The sequence below is a fragment of the Eutrigla gurnardus genome (assembly GCF_963514095.1).
Source record: "Eutrigla gurnardus genome assembly, chromosome: 12".
Classification (NCBI taxonomy): domain Eukaryota; kingdom Metazoa; phylum Chordata; class Actinopteri; order Perciformes; family Triglidae; genus Eutrigla; species Eutrigla gurnardus.
In genome coordinates, this window is record NC_139926.1 from 21,658,040 (window position 1) to 21,677,805 (window position 19,766).

Below are 19,766 nucleotides of genomic sequence, written 5' to 3' on the forward strand. Positions count from 1 at the left end.
TGGATGTCATGCCTTACTGCTGATCCCTGGAGATATCGGGGGTTTCATTTAATCAAACACCTGCGATCGCTGACACATGAGTTGTCTGCATGACTAAGAAATGTGGAGACTCAATGAGCTCAATACTGAACTCTTGCAATGACTCATTAGAGTGAGAAATTCACTGTGATGTCCTGATATATTAAGAATTTTTCTTTGGTTATAAGACTGATTTAAATTTATGGGGATGTCAAGATGACACAGACATGATACATTTATATTTAGATTCTATGTGACTCACAGTTTCAGAAAATATCATTGAGGTTATTAAATGAGCAAATAAGCTTCCATAAATCCAGCTACAAATAAAATATTTTAATTCCAGAATGTGCCTCATGTTGTTACATTTCTTTCAGTTTCACAGCTGCCAATTTGCCAAAATGTAGAATGAAAGGTAGAAGAATTAAAGTCTAAAAACTCACTGAATCCATGGACAACATTGTCCGTTTAACTTCTGGTGAATATAGAAGTTTATTTTGAAAGGGCTCTATCCATGTAACAGGTTATTGACAATGTCAGAAACTGTGACCCCATTTGCTCGTATATATGGGGTCTTAGGACCACTGACCGAGCCTCGCTATTTCATGAGTTGGGAGTGAGAATACAGTCAAAAAGTAAAACAATTTTAAATTGCAAAAAAAAAAAAAAAAAAAAAAAGTAAATACATATATAGTGCAACCGAGTACACAAATGCAAATTTATGGCATTTGTGAGCAGCCCAAGTTATTCTGAAAATATGGCATGCCGAGGTGAGACGTGCAGTGACTTCTTAAAGGCTGCAAACAAAAACAGAAAACCAAGCGAAAGATTCACGTTGAATGGATTTTTCATTTATTGAATGATTTCACGCAGCATATGCAAACTACATTGTATGTGTATGAACTGCAAAGGGTTTAATATCACATCCTGCATCCTGATCCTGATCCTGAAGGACCAGCATGGATGCTTAATGAGATTTCAGTGATGTATCAGTAATATTTAATGTTCTGTGTTAATACGCGTGTCTGATACTACCAAGCATAACCACTCTGTCATTAGTGATGATGTTTTAGAATAAAGCGACCATCTTATTACATCTATTTTCTTGTCTGCTTTGTTGACCCCGGTGGATCGTTCTGGGTGTGTTTTGTGGTTTTTCATTCCCGTCGCCTCTTCATGGTGGCTGCCTTTATTTTATAATTAAACTTTAACGCTGAACCGTAGAAACATTACAAGCTTTTCCATTTAGTTGGAAAGTACTTTCCAGTCATTATGGCACTCTCGGGAACCTTCCATATAATCTACTATGAAAAAAAAAACGAAGTACTCCAGGAACCACAAATACCAGTGAAAAGATTAATAGAAACAAACTGAGCTGGCTGTCCTCTTTGACTAAAGTGAAGTTGCTGACTCTCCGCTCGTCAACCAACAACTAATATTTGGTGGGATTTGACAGTTAAGCCTAAAACACAGATTGATACTCAACCAGATCAAACATAATGTGCAAAAAGAAGGAGCAGAGGGCAAATATTAACATCATTTAGTCATTTATTTTTACACCCTGGACATTTTTTGTACATCATCAGAGGCAAAACAGTGCTTTCATGTTTTTAATTAAGATTTCATGCCTAAATACAATGTTTATTGACAAATGAAACACTTTTTTTTTAACCTGCACTCTACTATATCAATAGCAAGTATAAGCTCTCAACAAACATACTATATAAGGCTCAAATGCTTATAAAGTTCAAACTCATAAAACTCACGGACTTCCCTGACCTTTCCACAGACCAGCTGCGAGCCTTCAGGCCGATCCGTGGCCTTTTAAACACCGTCGTAAGATTCAGATCAGTCCCCGGATATGAATCAGTATCGTTTCAGCGGCCGGTCTGGACCAGGTTAAAAACACTGTGGCGATTATCTTCGGCTGTCACCTCGGATTTGAAGACAGTGCCTACAGCCGTGAGGTGCGGCCACTTCTTCGGATCCTTGCTCACTCCCGTCACCATCAGCCATTTCTGTGACCGTCTGTGAGCCTGTTGTTCGGGGGGGAAGTTGCCCACGGCACTTAAGTGAAAACAAGCCGTCTCAGGAAGCCTTTTAAGATTTAGTGGATTAATCATTTCAGAGGAAAGTCATCTCCTGGGTTCCCAGAATGGTTTCTGTTCCCCGTCGTGCAAGAAAAAACTCTATCGGTAATTGAATTATACCTGGGGCACCTCAAGTACCTCGAGTGAGCCTTACAGACACTGGGAAGTTCTGCAGGAAGGAGTTTGGATGCCTGAAATTTAAAGCATCATTCATTTAGGACCACTTCTCTACGATGAACCCAACAAACCGTCTACGGGGCTGCAGGGAGCACCGCTGCATCTGTCTGCTGTCTGAGAGCAGAAGATACCATCAAACACTCACACGTATCTTATTGCTGTATCTGTATTTTTGCAGGATTGACCATATTATTGATCATGTCATCAGTTTATCCGTCTGTGTGTCTATACAGGCTGAGAACTCTGCTCTGTCCATGGAAAACGACAATCAGAGGAAGCAGTATGAACGCTGTCTGGATGAGGTGAGTACGAAACACGATCCGTGTCTTGTTAAGTCTGTGTTTTCATACAGGATTAGCATTTTATTTTGTATTAGAAAACTCATATCAGGACTCGCTGTGCAAGATCCAACTGCTGTAATAAGTCCACAATGCTATCATGCTATCGGCATAATAAGTTCTAGAAAGCAGCCTGGCATTGTATTTGCTGTATAAACCACGTATTCAATAAGGCATGAACATAAGAAAATCATCACAATGATAGTTAGACCAGCAGATCAGCTGATTCTAGAGAAATAGGAAAATAACATATTCTCTACATGTCTGTAGGGTTTATAAGAAGCGGTAGCGGGATAGCTTAGCTTGCATAAAGAGTGGAGGCAAGGGGAAACAGCTAGCTCATTCATTAAAAGAGTACTCAACTGACTTGTCGGTGCACTCATTTAATATTGAAGGATATTTTTGAAACTTTTCTAAATATATTGCAGCAGAACCTGAGATATCATCTTTTTGAATTCCGCACATGTACATGTACTTCCTCGTCCAAACCTGGACAACCTAAATTTCCACTTTTTTTCCCAGTTGTATTGAATCCCACCAGAGGGCAGCGTACATAGACTCTTCTCCACGACCCCATTTGAAAGCAGCATTGTGCTATTAGCTGCAGCCTGGGGCTAGCAGTAGCTAGAAGTCTGGTTCTTTATAACTCCACATCCCCACATTGTTTCACCTTCAAACTTCATATCATAGCATTAACTAAACATAATGCTAACTTAAAATCAATTATTTCAATTCACCAGAAGTTTTTCCTTCAGTTTGTTCTTAAAGGTCCTAGAAAAGCCAGATTCATTATATGTTTTTTAACTTAAGAATGCGTAGCTGTGGTCTTATAATGATTAAGCCCACAGTCCTGGTAAATTAAAGGCGTGTGCCAGTTAATCCTACACGGCAAACGCCCCGCCAATCGCCATAAAGGGCCATGAGACTGCAGGGCTGCGAGACACACTCTGCTACATACTATTATCTGCGGTGTTAGTGGAGTCCAGAGAGGAGAGCCCGGAGAAGGGGCCGTCTCTAAATGAAGTGGGCAGACGTTGCCCCGGGCGATATGAAGCTCCTACATGCACCTCGTCTGCCTGAACTCCTTTTCCCCTCCCATAACAACACTTTGATTGTCTCTCCATCTCTTCCCCTGCTTTTCGCTCATCTCTCTCCAGCTAGCAAGACTGATTCACTTTATTTATTTTTTTAGCAGGCTTCACTAATGCGATTGTTACCATGGCGATTGCCGCCCATGAGAATTTAACGTATTTTGGTTGAGGACAAGACATTTTAGAGTTTCTGCTGCGGGATGAGTTTCTCTTCTCCTGCTTTTCAGTCTTATTATACGCATTCATCTTTTTTGGGGGCGGGGGATTCATAAGGCTTCCTGTCATGGCATGAATGAGCCGAGGCGACTTGTTTTGATAGATAGATGAAAGAGGCAGAAGGAAATAATTTTGCAGCACACAAAAGTGGAAATAATATTCCAGTGTCATAATATGCTTCTGCTTCAGAAATTTAAATAAGGGTGAAGAAGGCATTTCACATTATGCTGTTTTGTATCCACAATAATACAACTGAATTCCCAAAAATTCAGAATATTAAAGTTTGGTCAGTCTGATCCCAGTTACAATAAGGCAAGCAAATACATTTTTTAAGGGGGAAAAAAAGAAAAATTATTTAAAAAAAAAGACATTTCTTCAAGTTTTTATGACTATATTTTGATTTATTTATGAGCTGAGGGTAAAGTTAGGTACAGCAACTGCTGGGCAGCTGCTGTGTGATTTCACTAAATCTGAGTTTGTGATGCAACATGATGTCAATCTGTCCTCACAGCATCTCACAAGCCTCCACATTGATTTTCATGTACATCTCAAAGCTCCACAGAAGTCAAACTCACGACACGTGTTTAACACCTTTCCCCCCCCGTCTTTCCACATGTCTGTTCAAGGTGGCTAACCAGGTGGTCCAGGCCCTCCTCACTCAGAAGGTTTGTCTCCGTCTCTGCAGCATTGACGCGTCGTTAATCCGGGCGGCCATTAGAATCAGTCACAGTGATGATGAGTAACTGCATGTCACTAACATCAAGGAAGATTAGCAGCACACGTCTTACCTCCTGATCTTCAATAGTGAAGGAAAAGCTCAATTCTTTATGGTTTGTTTTTATTCTTGCAAAGATGTTGAAAGTATTTCTCATATTTTATCATCCATAAATCACATCAAGAGTGATCATGTGACGAAGATCATTTAAATTTAGCACTTTTATTTTAGTGATTCAAGTGTGTACTACCACAGAGGAATAATACATTAAAGTACAGCACACAGTACACTGAAAAATGTACACACATTTGGCAAAATGTACTTTAAATAAATAAAAGTCTTGTACACGAAGAATGTCTTTTAAAGCTACAATATTCTGCAAAGTACAGTACATGAGCACTATATCGACCTCACTATAGTGATTATATTTATTTGTTTACTTCACACTTTTGAATGTGGAGTCATTTGTATTTTTACTACACTACATATTGATATTTAGCAAATATCTACATTCTTAAACAAAATGGGTTTTTAAAAAGCATTTGTTATTTTTAACATAGATCATGTTTCAGAGCGCTGTCGTATCACTACATCTAACACGAACACAACACAGAGTCATGTTCCTGTTAGATTAGCCTCCGGTACACGTGTAGTTCTGTGAAACATCCCCTCCAGTCGCAGTTATCTCTCTGTTTTCTCTTCTTCTCCTCTTCCGGGGGGTTTCTAGGACTTGAAAGAGGAGTGCGTGAAGCTGCGGACCCGCGTGTTTGACTTGGAGCAGCAAAACCGCATACTGAGCGTGCTGTTTCAACAACGTGTCAAAATGTCCACGACTCCTGTCTCCCAGGTAGGAACACACGGCACGATGGATGCAAACAGGCACTGACAGACCAAACCCCGCTTCAAGGCTGTTTGAATTTTACATGAGCCGTGCTCTACTTCTAAAGGTTACTAACTTTGAAAAAAGGACCACAAAAGATGGAGAAGTCTACCCAGGGTGCTATTCAGTTCAAATTGTTGGGGATGTACAGAATGGCTGTCGGATGTAGAATTGGAAAAGGAGCCTAATTTCTTCCGTTCTTAACTAATGTGGTTCGCTTAGTATCGGCTAGACTGTAGGTCATCAAACAAGCGTTACCACTCTCCTTTTATATGATAATCATGTCACAATGTTGCCTCTTGGTGAGCTGTGAGCTGCAGAGATGAACACTCATTACTCTAATTGGAATGCTCCCCACATAGAGCGCCAGGGATAATTGGTTAAAAGTGAGCCTTCTTGTAGTATTGTTATCAATCATGTTCAGTTGTTAATCTTCACCACTAACTGCACCGTACAGCTTTAAATCTGCAAGAATCCATATTTGTATATGTAGAAATGTGGCTTGATGTCACTAATGGCAACAAACTCAGGTTATTTCACACGTATTTTAACATCTTCTTGCTAATTGTTGTGTTTTCCTGGCTTGTAAACATCGTTTCCAACCACAAAAGGCATCTAATTACAACAGAATTATCTCGAAACACACTGTGGGCTGCGTGCTCAGCACTAAAGAGCAGACGGACAAAGTTAGCCACTAGCTGGAGCTAAAAAGCAAGTTTCACAAGTTGGTGGCGAACAAAACAGAGCTGAAAGGAGAGGGAATATTAGACATCTGCAAATGGATGCTAATGTTGCGTTGCTTGATGTGTGAAAAATGGATTGCTAACACATTAGCCATAGAAAGATTATAAGGGTGATTACATTGTTTTGATGTTAGCTTTTTGGCTGCTGTCCCACCAAAAGCAGGTAATGCAGATGTAACATTGGTTGTTACCTCCACTACGCTATCCACCACTATGGCACTCACCCAGCAGTAATACCTGCTAACAACTGTATTCTAATTACTGAATGCCTGAAACGTGCAACAAGTCATTCCTCAGGATGGCAACAGCCATGGAAAGATGTTTTGGTTGCCAGATATGTCACCAAGACAGCTACGCATCACAGATATTAAATAATGAGGACTGATGGAGATTCTTTTTCTTTCTTTTTTTGGACACAAAAGTCAGAACAATTAGTATTCAAGGAAGTTTTGATGCTAAGAAATGTCTTTCATTTTCTGTCCATATCAGTGATGCTCATTTTAAACAATTCATGATCCACCTTTCAAAAGGGCATGTTTGAGTAACACACTGCACTCATGTGTTTCCTCCAAAGCAGAAACGGTGATATTCAGTATGACAGCACTGTCGAACACCTAATCTTATTCTAACCTTTCCTCCAGCCATCCTTTGATCCACAAGTTGGCTGATTCACTTTTCTGAATTTGTCTAAGTATTTTGAGGTGTATCTACGTCACCTGCCGACGGCCGCTTTGATCAGCGTCTCACAATAATGAGGCACCGCTGCTCTCATGCTGCACAGCGCTCAATGAACTGACCGTCGTCCATTTAGATCTGAAGAATGGGAACTTTCAATAATGTATACTTTTGCCCATAAAGTTTGAATATTTAGATTTCAGACACAATCCTCTGTTCATTCCTATTTAAATGCATCAGAAATCACTGTTGCCCAGGTGCAATGATTATGTGTCACAATTACCCAAGTGAAATTCATGCATAACATTTGTTTGGCGCTATAAAAGACAAGACCATTTGCTAATTGTTCCAACTTTATGGAACAATTACTATACATAATAGTGTATAACCCAAATATTGAGGGTTTAGCAAAGCTCCAAATTTTGATTAATTTTGTCCATTTAAACATTTATTATAAAACAGAAACTATACAACAAACCTACTGCATGAATCTGAAGCCAACTGCTCGGCTCCACCATGAATAATTGATGATGGACGACACTTTTGATGGACAGATGGTTCGTTTGCATTCTGAGGTGAATATTAGAAGCGAACCCCTGAAATGGATGGTCGAGCTCAGCTTGTTAGTCCCTCATTTTCAAACAAGCATGAGCTGTAATTGACAGAAAAGGCTGGATCAATGAGGAGCGTTCAGTGTCATTTTACCGGCAGGTATACTCGTGCTTGTCGAAGCCAATTACAATCACATGATACCCTTAAAGTGTGTGTCATGCGGTTGATATAGCTGTAGCTCTGCAAAGCCTGGTGCAGTGTTTATACCCACAAAAAGAACCGCACTGTAATTCATAAATCACCCATGTGATCGTGAGCCAGGACGTGCAAGGCTGCCTCTAAGGAAGTCAGGTGAAGAAGGATGACTTATTTTACCTTTGTATGTTACGTAACTTATGGACCTACCTAAAGTTAGTTTGTTAGTTTGGTCATATTCCAACATTTTTAATATGATTTTTAATTTTTCTTCAAATAGTACACAGATTTACTGCAAGATTTAAAAATGTTTGACCATTGATGAATTTAGTAAAGTGATTACAAATCCCTCCTGCATGCCAAGACCTTGAGGAACACCATAGAAAATGCATTGTTTTTATTTGGAATCAAAAACATTGCGATTGGATGGTGAGCTCATGGATGGTGAGCTCATGAACCCCCCCATTGTCATTATAGACAGAAAATTGGTTTCTATTTTGTAGAGGTAAAGTTTCATGAGGCTGTGATTGTCCTAGAGGTCACAGATCATCTTATACAGTGACATCAGGATTGAAAAGATAGTGTAACTATTTTTTAGTGCAAATGGGCTCATTGGAGTCTCAGCTTTCCAGGCATGACACATGAATGCAGTTCCAAGACTGTTTAGGGACCCCAGTATGCAGAAAAAAACATTTTTGAATAGGCGAAAATAGCACATTTATACACTTTATGCTAATCTCTTGCATCAGCATAATGTGGGCATGTCTGTAAAGGGGGACTCATGGGCCATAAAACGCATTTTCATTCAGATATCTTGAGGTGAGAGGTTAAGGGACCCCTGTGAATATGCCCATGCTAGTTTTTTCCTCCAAAAAATGGCATTGTCTTTATGCCAAATAAGAGGAAGTAACCTTGATGAAGAATACACCTCTAGCATATAAATTATATAAGCTGCCGCTGCACACAGGACAACTTATGAACAGACTTTTCTTCACATTTCAGCATCAATATTTCTCCAAAACATAACATGTTGTTTTACACTTTAGCCATGTGAGGAAACGTTATTTTAAATTGACTTGTGGTAAACTTTGAGTGTCCAAAGGTACATTTTACAATTCATTGTGTGCTGAAGTTAGATTGACATACTTTAATAATGGCTTAAATGCAAAATCTAGTGATCAGGCTATTTAATTCTGGATTTCCGCATGCTAAATTTTGATGAGAGTGAATTTTGTTTTGACTTTCTTTCTTTTGTCTTAGCCAAAGCTTTTCTAAACTACTCAAAGACTAATAAAATGACCCTTCTGTCTCTTGCAGGGAAACATTCTGCAATCATTATGCAGGAGGCAGGCAAGAAGTTTCAAGTTGCTTTGTTTCTAAAGGTCTCTTTGGATTGTCGGGGTTGTTGGCATGATTCCTCTCGTCTGACAAACTCCAGCTATCTGTATTCAGGGGACTAGTTTGATATCATAGATAGACTTGGCAATTAACAAGAAAATAATGGCAAAAATGTATGAACACTGCGGAAATGCTTTTTTCCCATTCATAGACGTTGACATGCAATGTCTAGGAATTCCCATACCAGGTCATTAAGTATGCTGCGAGCCTAGCAGAGCGGAAAATGCTGTCCTTCATCTATAACCTTTTCTGTAAAGGTTAAACTTGCAGACGCAGCTAAAAGAGGGGTTCTGTCTTTGTAGGAAGAACTGTATGCATCACTGCAAACTGCTTGGAAGGAAGAGTTGTACACGCTGACATTTTTCCTTGGAGCCCGATTTAAAGGTTCTCAATACATGTAGAGCATTAATATATAGCATCGACCAACTGTTTGCTATGTAAAGATATAACGTCTACTGGTCAAGTATGAAGTCAATCTCCCTCTGTGTGTGTTGTAATCAAGCTTTTTCTGTGCTTCGCTTAGCCGAGTGTACAAGCTAGCGCATGTGAGTCTCTTATTGTATATGGTCGCTACACTGCAGTACACGTGGTTACTGTTGATAACGTCGCCATGGAAACTTAGGAAATTGAATCTCAGATACTTCTTAAACAAGTCTTTCCACGTCTCCAACACTCCGTAAAATAGTTATTAGATCATTCTCGGGCTAGAAAATATATTCTATTTTTATCCGTTTGCTGGTGAATTCCGAATGTTACGAGATAATTTCACTGTTTCACGAGGGAAGATAGATTTTTACAACAGGAAAAAAAATGTTAATTACACAAAATTGCTAGCAGCATGAGAAGAAGAAAAACCTTTTATGTTCTAAATGCTGCCTTTGATTCACTAATAAGGCATTCCCAGTTATCCAGGAGGCTACATTGGTAGTGTAAGATTCTAATCTTGTGCCTGAAGCTTGAATATTAACTCCAGTTGTTATATTGGTCTCCAAAAAAGTCACAAACAAAAGTTTTGGAAGCAAGCCTTGCATGTAAATCATTGATTTCAAAGGTTGGAGTATTTTATTTGTTGTCTTCTTGAGAGAAGTTACAGATGTGATTTCCCGCTGTGACCGCCTGCTGTGCAGCTAAGCAACATGTTTTTGTAGTTATGACTAAAAGATGGATTCACTGAAGGCTGGGAGGGTTTTTTAGAGAGGTTAGGGAATTTATATGTAGGGTGATGGGTTGGGTGGGTGATATGGTACAAAGAATGGATTGAGGTTTCATCAACTATTGCTGCTTTGTATGTTGTGAAGTCCCCACTTTGAATTGCAAGCCACACATCAGCTGGTTTACTACAGGGCTATGAACCAAAACTGAGAAATGTTGTTGTGATTTTATTGCAATAAACACATAACAAAAGGAGGCTGAAATAACTACATTATGATGGTAATTTCTAAAGAAGTACTGCCTCCATCTCTGATTCAGTGACAACTAGGGTAAGGCTTTCGCGTCACGCAAATGTTTTGCTTCAAAAAATGTTAAGTCTTTCGCCTCGTGTTTGGTGTGACCACATCTTTAGTTTGCTCTGCAGGATGATGATGGTGGATGATCTGCTCTGAACCTATTGCCTCATCAGCTTATACCTTTTAGACTACATCCAGTGTCCCAGACACGCTATGACTGAGGAAAATTGTTCCTCACAAGCCCTTTTTCTTTAAAGACCCTGAGCTACTCACCTGTCTCAGTGATGAGCCCAGCCTCCGAGATCAGATGGGTACCATGATTACAAGATATCATGGCCTTTGTACTTCCACAAAGTGGGAGCAAAGGAGCCAGAATCCATTAGGCTCTACACTCGACACAGCAGCGAGCACTCCAAGGAAAAAATGAAACACAGGTCATTTCATCATCCCCGTCTGTGAGCGGCGGTGGAGGGTTATGAGACCGGAGACACAGCGCTCTGCTTGTGTATTCATTTTCCAGATAACACAAAGTTAATTATGTTGGAATTATCCAAAATGTAAAATGTGTTTTTCATTGCTTCATCACTGTGACAACGCACCTGTTCCCAAACAGACAGCGAGCTATCTAGTTTTCATGCAAAATATTTGTGTGTTGTTTATTCCTCACATCTCTCAGTGGAGGTTTTCTGCTTTAATATTTTAGCATGATATTATGTACAATGTCATCAAGTGCATATTTTCCTTAAAATGTAAGAGAATTATTCTTCTGGAAACATTTATCATGAAGCTAACATTAATTCTAAGCTATGCAGGTATATAGATTATAAAACTGCAAGGCACAGGATGTTTTAATAACCAGTTGGACTATTTACAACAGTGGCATCGTCTCCCTGTATCTATGTGCCAAAGGGTCCTAGCTGTTAAAAGTCTGATGGCTCGGTGACAGGGTCGTCTCTCACAATGTTATTGGAATTCAGCGTCAGAGCGACACTCAAGGGACCCGGGACTGGAAGGTTTTTAGGTGCCTCTTCCCTCAGATATACTATATATATTTAATGTCTTAAAGTTAAATTGATTTGCCCACTTGGGATCTCTAAAATGGCATTTTGTTTTTGTAGTTTTGTCAACAAAGTCACATTTATTTCTTTTTTAAATTGTCTGAAAAATATTTTCTAAAAGTTTAACTTGACTTGAAAATTGGAGCACCACTACGCCTGCAGACCTTGAGCACACCTCAGCATGCAGAGCTACTATAGTCTGCCCATTTCACTCCTCACTCTGTATGCCAAAGTTCACCAAAGTGAACAGCAAGTGCATCTAGTTAGAGCCCACCTTTGCACTCATAACACTGAGCAGGGAAAGAGGCCGGAGGAGGCGAAGGTAACATGAAAAAGAGAGGTCGCAAGGTGTCGATGAGCGGGAAGTATTACTGTCCAGGGGCCTGAAAACCAGGCCTGAGTTGGTAGACGTTGTGTGTGATAGAAAATGAGGTAAAAGCATTAAAGAGGGTTTTTTCTAAGAGCCGAGCGGAGAAGACCGTGGTCTGAAGAGCAGCTGAGTGAGTGTAACCTTCGGGCAGCTCGGGAGGAATTTTGATGAGATTGTGAAATTTAAAGTGAACTCAAAAGTCCATAGAGGCTAAAGTGCATCGTCCTTGTGTTTGAATGGTCTGTTGATCAGCAGAATGGTTCAGTAGCAGTCAACCTGGAAATTGCTTAATAGCAAATTACCACTTCAACAACATCGAACTTCCTCCCAAAGTTTTCAGTGAATACTAACCAGAATAAAAGAATGAAGTTTTTCTAAAAACCCTACTACTACTTCTACTACTACTACTACTACTAATACTACTAATACTACTACCACCATTATTAACACTGAAGAAAAAGCCATTACTATAAATCTTTCAATAAAATGATGCTTTCAAGAATTATTGACCAGTTCCCATTTCTTCACAGAGGTAAAAGGGAAGACAGTGTAATATAATATTAGATGCCGCTCTCAGACTCACGGTGAAAGAGGACAACTGAGAACAGGGAAGATAAATGAACTGTTTGCAGGTTTGAGGGAAACGGCAGTCTGTTTTTAGTTATAGCTGGGAGATGAGCGAGACATCTCCAGACTTTCATTTTTCATTTTCATTGTTCATCGATTGTGAATGTTTTCAGGATACTTTACACCAAAAAACAAAGGGAAAGGTCTGGAGGTGTTGTTATTTATAGGTTGTTTACGCAATGGGTTTGACTGGTCCGGCCCACATAAGATTAAATTGGGTTGTGTGTGGCCCGTGAACTAAAATGAGTTTGACGTCCCAGCTTTAGATCTTCAGACAGAATGAATGTGCTCGGGGGCTGGGAGCAACAAACAGGTTAGAGAAGTAGAGCAGCTCTGAGAGACAGACAAACACATTGTTGGTTTGATGCTTTTAATGGCATTTATTTACAAAGAGAGAAAATGATCGACTAAATCCAGCCTTTTCATTTGAGGGACGTGCAAAGAATGTTCTTTACCACAGACAGAATTGTAGAGTTAAACATGTGTGCTGTCCTTATACAACCTTCTCAGTTTGCCCCTAAAAGCTTCCCTTCACCATGAGGAACATACATTCCTACTATAGATGTGTGGACCTTTGCTGCACTGTCCACTGCTGGGCGGATGCATGTCTGAGTACTCTGAGTCCTTAGCTGCCCGTATAGGTTAGTTGGTAGAGACATCTCCAGAACTCAGGTTTTCATTATGAAATCTAACATGAACATGTATGAATTCACGGTGTTGTGAGGTGCCTGCGATAAAAGCATCAGCACAATAGCAAATGGAAACCCTTCATAAGCTGTAAACCCACCAGCTGACAGTGTACTCTGTTATTCTGACTCTTAAGGCTGAATGGATGCAGGGATACTATGATTTATTTACACGCATCTCTGGGCCTGTCTTCATGCCAGGGTGTAGATAAGGTCAATCCCTCCCATGAAGTTAAAGGAGTATTCCAGCAATTTACTGTTGCATTCACTGTGAAACCTGCCAGAAAGAGGTATACGAAAGAATGATGCAAGGGAGGCGGAGATCCCTAAAAACTTGTCCCATAATGCAACTTGATAGATATTTTTGTCAGACCCTCCAATGTGGCTTCTATTAAAATGTAAAATCTGATTACAATACTGCTAATATGACAACAGTGGTAATAATTATATGAAGGAGAGGAAAAGCATATCACAACATGCTCTACTCTTGTTCATCCAGATGGAAAATACTGACACAGAACCAGGTCATTTAACCACTTTTATTTATAGATGTATCATACATTTATTTATTCTCTTACTTTTTCTTTTAGTCACGACAGAAAAAGTTTGCGTCACGGTCTTGTGATCTCTCTACTTATAGAATCTTCTGAAAATGTGAATTTGCTGCTCTGTTTTGATGCTACATCCGACTTGACTCATTACTTTCTGTGATGAAAACACCTTGCAGGATGCAAATGTGACTTTTTGGTACAGTGTTTGCAATGTATCTAGAGAGCTGATGATTTCTGCCAACCTTCAGTGTTTATCCTGTATTTAAAATGTTGGGCCTTGTACATGACAAGTATTTGGAAGTGGCATTGGCGACAGAGAATGTTCTTTCACCCTTTTAAATAGTTATGTCTGAATTTTATGGAACAGAAATGAAGTATTAAGAAAGGTCTCACAAAGTGGAAAAAAATGGAAATACATAAAGGGGAAAAATCTCCACAGTCCTCAATTATGCCCTTGACTTTAAGCACACGACCACTCTGATCAAGGTTTTTTTTTTAAACTGCATCACCAAAATCTCATATAGCCCTCGACATGCTGACTGTAATTAGTTCCAAAATTAATCCGCGCAAGCATGGTCAAATGTGGCCTCCTCCCAAAGTGCTTGTAAAATAAAGGCTAGCACTGATAATCAAATAATAGGTGAATATCAATGAATAGACCAAATCACTTTAGTCCCCGGCTCCCTTATGCAATTAATTCCTATTCACATTAATTATTGCAAACAGATGACATTAATGACTTTGAGAGGAAGCTGGCTGTGCCAGCCTTGCAAACGATCAATGCTATTTTAAATGGGGTCACAGCACTTTTGACACCTTTGGGTCCCGCTGATTGGAAATGGCACTGATGCAAACAGCATTTGCTGTATGCCAGGGAATAGTGCCAGCAACATACTGGCCAAAGAGTGGACCAATAAACCATCAAGCAATTTACAACACTGGTCTTTTCTAATCGAGAATTCTACCCTCTGCCTTTTCAGTGTATTTTGATGACTTAAACTACAGAAATCAAAATTGACATAAAACTAATAGCCAAGTACAAACTAGTTGAGTCCATCCTTTATCCTGTAAAAACATGACATTTCTGTTTTTTGTAAAACGTAATTTTTACACTGTTCGAGTCAGGTAACTCGTTTCACAAAGTGAAATGTAAAGTTTACAGTTTACATGGTATGTAATGTCTGTGATCCATATTCTAAAGTGAAAATCTGTTTTGTTGATTTGAAAACCACGTCCATACCAGGTTCGTTATTCAGACTTAGTTCAGAGAATTAAATTCCAAAATTATATTTAATTTACAATAGATACACAAACACCTGGGGAAAAAACACCATAGGATCAATCAATAAATCTTAAATAGACCGATGGCAGCTCGATCGCTAAGGAACTGCTGCTTCAGATTTAGAACAAGCGAGTCTATTCAAAAATAAAATGTTTGTGATAAAATATGCAGTGAAAGTCCTTTCAAGGCTTTCAACATTTCGTTCAAACTTACCTCTGACGTCTGACGTCTCTTTAATACAAGTATTTTGCATCAGATTTTCCTTTCATCTGTCACTTCGATGACCAGGCACAGTGTGGGCAAATGGTTGCTCTGGCATTGGCAGAAAACTGTACAAGTAAACATTTGTAAGATATGTCCTCAAGACTCGAGTCAGTGAAAGATGTTAACATTTAAGTCTTGGGAACACTATGTGTTGACACACCTTTTCTGTTTAGGCGTTATGGCTTGCTTCCATCCCTTCTTTGTTCCTCCGTTTTTATTCTAAATAAATGCGACAAAACGGCAGTAACTTCTGTTGGATATTACAATCCATTTATCCAAAAAACAAAGAACTTTTCTCAAAACAAAATAAAACAACCATCTCTCCCGTCTCACAGTCAAAAACAATATACCTCAGTGTGCACACCTGGCCTCATTATTGGCACACTTAACTACGTTCTGGTAGCTAGGCCCTGCCCACAGCGCCACCCTGGTCACACACTGAAATGGCTCCAACACTATGTGAATTTGGATTTTTGCCCAATTTTTGTAATGACCGACATAAAAGCTTCATCTAAATGTCATCAGCTATTGTGCAATTGCATTTGAAATATGAATAAAATGCAGTAACACCAACAGGTTCCATGCTGAGTGAATCGTGTCATAACACAGAGGCATCACTTTACACTTTCTCATTGACCAGCTCCAACTGGACCAGAGAAACCCATTGTATTTTAAGGAAGAGGCCATCTTACTATCAAGTGGAGTGGAAAATTTAATTCTATTCCTCAATTAGCCTTTGGTTGGAAAGAGACAGTCATGTATCCAGCATATCGATTCTGTGGGGTCTGTGACAGAGACGAATGGAGAGCCATGGGGCATTCTCATAGTGAATATCCTTTAGACCGCAAAGACAATCTCTGAGCCATAATTACAATATTTGTCACTACTGTTATATTAAATTCTATATCCTGTCTTTTATGTATTTTATTGCCAATACTGTGTCAATGTTATCCTCAAATGATGACATCTATTGGTTTCCAAGTATTGTATTACCTGAAGTATTTGCAACTGCAGGCATTCTTTAGAGTGTTTGTTTGTTTGATTTGTTATGTTTATGTTATTCTTTCCTAGGAGGTCCAAATGAATGGAAAAGCAGGCATCCCTGCAGGAAGGTGGCCCAGCCTGCTGAGTCTAACATGCCCACGCAGTAGTGGTAGCGGCAGTGGCAGTGAGCTGTCACTTTCCAGTGCTTGCAGTGAGTATTCCAGTGGCTCCCATACTTGGGCAGAAGGCCGTGGATTCTCCAAGCAGGTAGGGTTTCATTCATCATTATGACATCTTGTTGATACATCTGTAATTGCCATTTCTGTAATAGCAAATATGTCTTGTAATGCACAGTGCGCTGCAAGCCGGGACAAAAGGATGAGTACGGGTTCAGTATCCAGCAATCACTCTGCACCCATGGAGCAGCCAGAACTGGGATGGAAGGAAGGCCACATTCTGAAAGGCCTGAAGCGTCTCCAAATGTGCAGCTCCAAAGAGGCATCCTCACTTACGTCTGCGCAACACTGCAAAGATTGTATGACCTCCAACGAGGGAATATATTCGTTTGGTGTCAGATGTGGTCAACAGGGGATTACAGTCAAGCAAGCAGCCCCTACGAGTAAACCTTTCAAGGCTGGAGCCAGGACTGCTGCCCTAGACTCGGATAATGCAGATGATGGTTCAATTAAATTACAAAGTAGGGAATCCAGTGACCAATCAACAAATGAGCTTTCTTCCTTGGAGAAACTGGAAATCACAAGGGATGATGACAACAACTTTCAAGAAGACTCTGTGAAACCTGCAGGGAATTCTGGTCTTTTCCCCTCACCTGTCACTGACAACTTCTTATTTTTGGAGGACCCCACCGTAAAACCTACAGATGGCCTTACGCATCTGGAGGAAAAGAACAAAGACTCACTGGAAAAAAACAAGCCTTCAGGTATGAAGTTAAGTGACAGAAACAATAACCAGGAAAGGTCTACTGACCGTAAATCCAGACTCGATCAAGTCAAAAGACAACAGGGAAGACTTGCATTCAAGGCAGTCGAAACGGGGACAAATGGTGTAAGCTCTTCTATTCAGCATTCTGCAACAAGAGCTCTGAGCTGTGTGAGTGTAGCCAGACAGCGCAGCTCCTCAATGGAGGTTCCTCACTGCAGAGACCAGGCGAGTCAAGCTGGCAATGAAAACCAGCACTACACCATCTCAGAGTCTCCACAGAGGAAACCGAAACCTCAGCCGTGTGACTCAGCAAGAAAGGCATTCATACTGCGGAGCAAGAGTGCAGATGGAGGGAAAGAACAACCTAAACATACACATTCTCCTCTCCACCAAAAACTAATTAAGGGTCACAGGTCTAAAGGACAGTCAAACCCTCCTGGGCACAGTGTTCCTAGCAAAAGGACAAATCTCAGTAAAACACATTGTTCGAGCAAGGGATCATTATCTAAAGTTGAGAGAGATGAGGACATTGTGGTATCAACAAGTTCCAAGTCTCTCAAGAGTGTGTGCTCTCCCCTCGCTTCTCCTGTGAAACAGTCAAAGACATTTAAGCCTCCAGGGATCAATGAATGCTCAAAGAGCCCAACAAAATCACCTTTGCACATCACTAGACTTCAGTCGAGCAATGAGTCTGTGGAAGAGAGCATCTATGACAACTTACCATGCTCTCCGCGCAAACAACGACGCCAAGACCAGCACTGTGATGTTTCCCGTTCAGAACGTAGGTCCCCATCCCCACCACCACCACCACCTGCACCTCCAGGTCGAACCACTTCTCTTGTCCTTAGGCCCAGTTCTGACAGCTTACCCAAAGCACATGCATCCGCAGGTCAGGTTCAAAGCTCCACTACTGGGAAGACAGCATCGACCACCACCAATCCGCAATCAAATCTTCCTTCTTTTTTACAGTCGCAACAGTCCAACACAACAAAGGACAATCAACATACAACCCCACCAATGGGTGCTGATGGTAAGCCACTGAGAGATATCCCTGGCAATCTCTACCATACCCAGTCATCCAAGATTCCACCCATCCCAGTTCAAGAGTCTTCAGAGTCAGTTCAGCTATCTATGGACAGAACTGCCACATGCCATGATGAACATATTGCTCCCTCTATATTTCCCAGTCAGAGCATCTTACAGAGGTCCCAACAGAGCGTTAGTGAGCCAAAACTTTCAGAAGTCTTGCCTCAGGCATATTCTAATGTTTACTACCATGGGATTGCCAATGATCCTCAGATTTCCACGTCAAGAGCTGTGAAAATGGCTCTTCCTGTAAATGCTAAATCTCACGAGGCAATCGCTGGACAGGAAACTAATACCTTCCTAGTTTTCGGAAGACACAACAAAAATGAAACAAACTCTACCGCAAAAAGCATCCACACCTTTCAGACTTTTACGTGTGATCCCCAGATGATACATGAATGTGGAGGTCATGACAAGGTCCGCAGAAAGATTGACACTCGCTGTAACTCGCTGGATTCTGAGCCCACTGCTCAACCTGTTGCATCGGACAGCGGTGTGATGTTAGATTGGGGATTTGATGAGGAAGGTTGGCTGTTTAAGCGGTCTGTGTCTGTATCAACCAGACCTCCACTTAAGCCAGTAATGGGCATGAATGGCGCTAAGGCTCGTAGCCAGAGTTTTGGAGCACGCTACATGGAGAGGCCAAGCTTCAACAGATCTGGAAAGGTCCGTACCCAGATCAAAACACACTCAGGTAGCTCCTTGAACTCTCTTAGTGATGTCCTTCCAGGAAGTATGAGTTGCTCCAGTAGCTACCATTGTCCAATGAATCGATCCCTTTTGAACAACTTCTTGATTGAAGAGGGGCTGACAGTTCCTTCACATCTGGGGTCCTCCAGTGAAAGACTTCAGAGTCTTAAACACCAACGAGAGCAGGCTAGGCGCCTTCAGATTGAGCAACAGTTTTCAAGCGCCTTCGGTGAGCCCGTTTCTGAAGAACCCGAGAGACAGAGTACTATTACCACAATCGAAGAGAAAGTGATGCTCGGCATAGAGGAAAACTTGCACAAGTGTCAGGAACAGGAGAGAACCAGTGAAGTGAAGCAAAAGTCAGGCTCAACCTTGGCAAATTGGTTTGGTTTCCGTAAAAGTAAGCTCCCGGCTCCAAACAGCAAAAAGGCTGATCCACCGAAAGTCAAAGAGGACAAGAGAGAGCAAAAGATTACATCACTGCTAGGGGGAAAGCAGGCAAAGTCTGACAAAAAGAGAGACAGAAGAAAAAGTGATGGAAAAGACTGGTAAGAAATTCATTAAATCTGTAATAAATGGCAACTTTTGACACCAAATACCTTGATTTTGAGATCTTCACTTTCATTAAATCGTCCTCTCATGATTAAACCATCAGTTTTTGTTCCAGCATCTTTCCTCGTACATGATTGC

The 19,766-nt window shown here is 40.6% G+C and overlaps 1 protein-coding gene across 2 annotated transcripts in view; it reads left to right on the forward strand.

Moving 5' to 3' along the window:
• LOC311021674 (nck-associated protein 5-like) overlaps nucleotides 1-19,766 on the forward strand; it is a 54,242-nt gene that overhangs the window by 21,441 nt on the left and 13,035 nt on the right. For both annotated transcript variants that reach the window (XM_084022383.1, XM_084022382.1), the window contains exons 5-9: nucleotides 2,519-2,587; nucleotides 4,557-4,595; nucleotides 5,373-5,492; nucleotides 16,446-16,625; nucleotides 16,713-19,624. In XM_084022383.1, coding sequence (XP_083878509.1) covers nucleotides 2,519-2,587; nucleotides 4,557-4,595; nucleotides 5,373-5,492; nucleotides 16,446-16,625; nucleotides 16,713-19,624 — 3,320 coding nt within the window. The remainder of the gene's footprint in view (nucleotides 1-2,518; nucleotides 2,588-4,556; nucleotides 4,596-5,372; nucleotides 5,493-16,445; nucleotides 16,626-16,712; nucleotides 19,625-19,766) is intronic.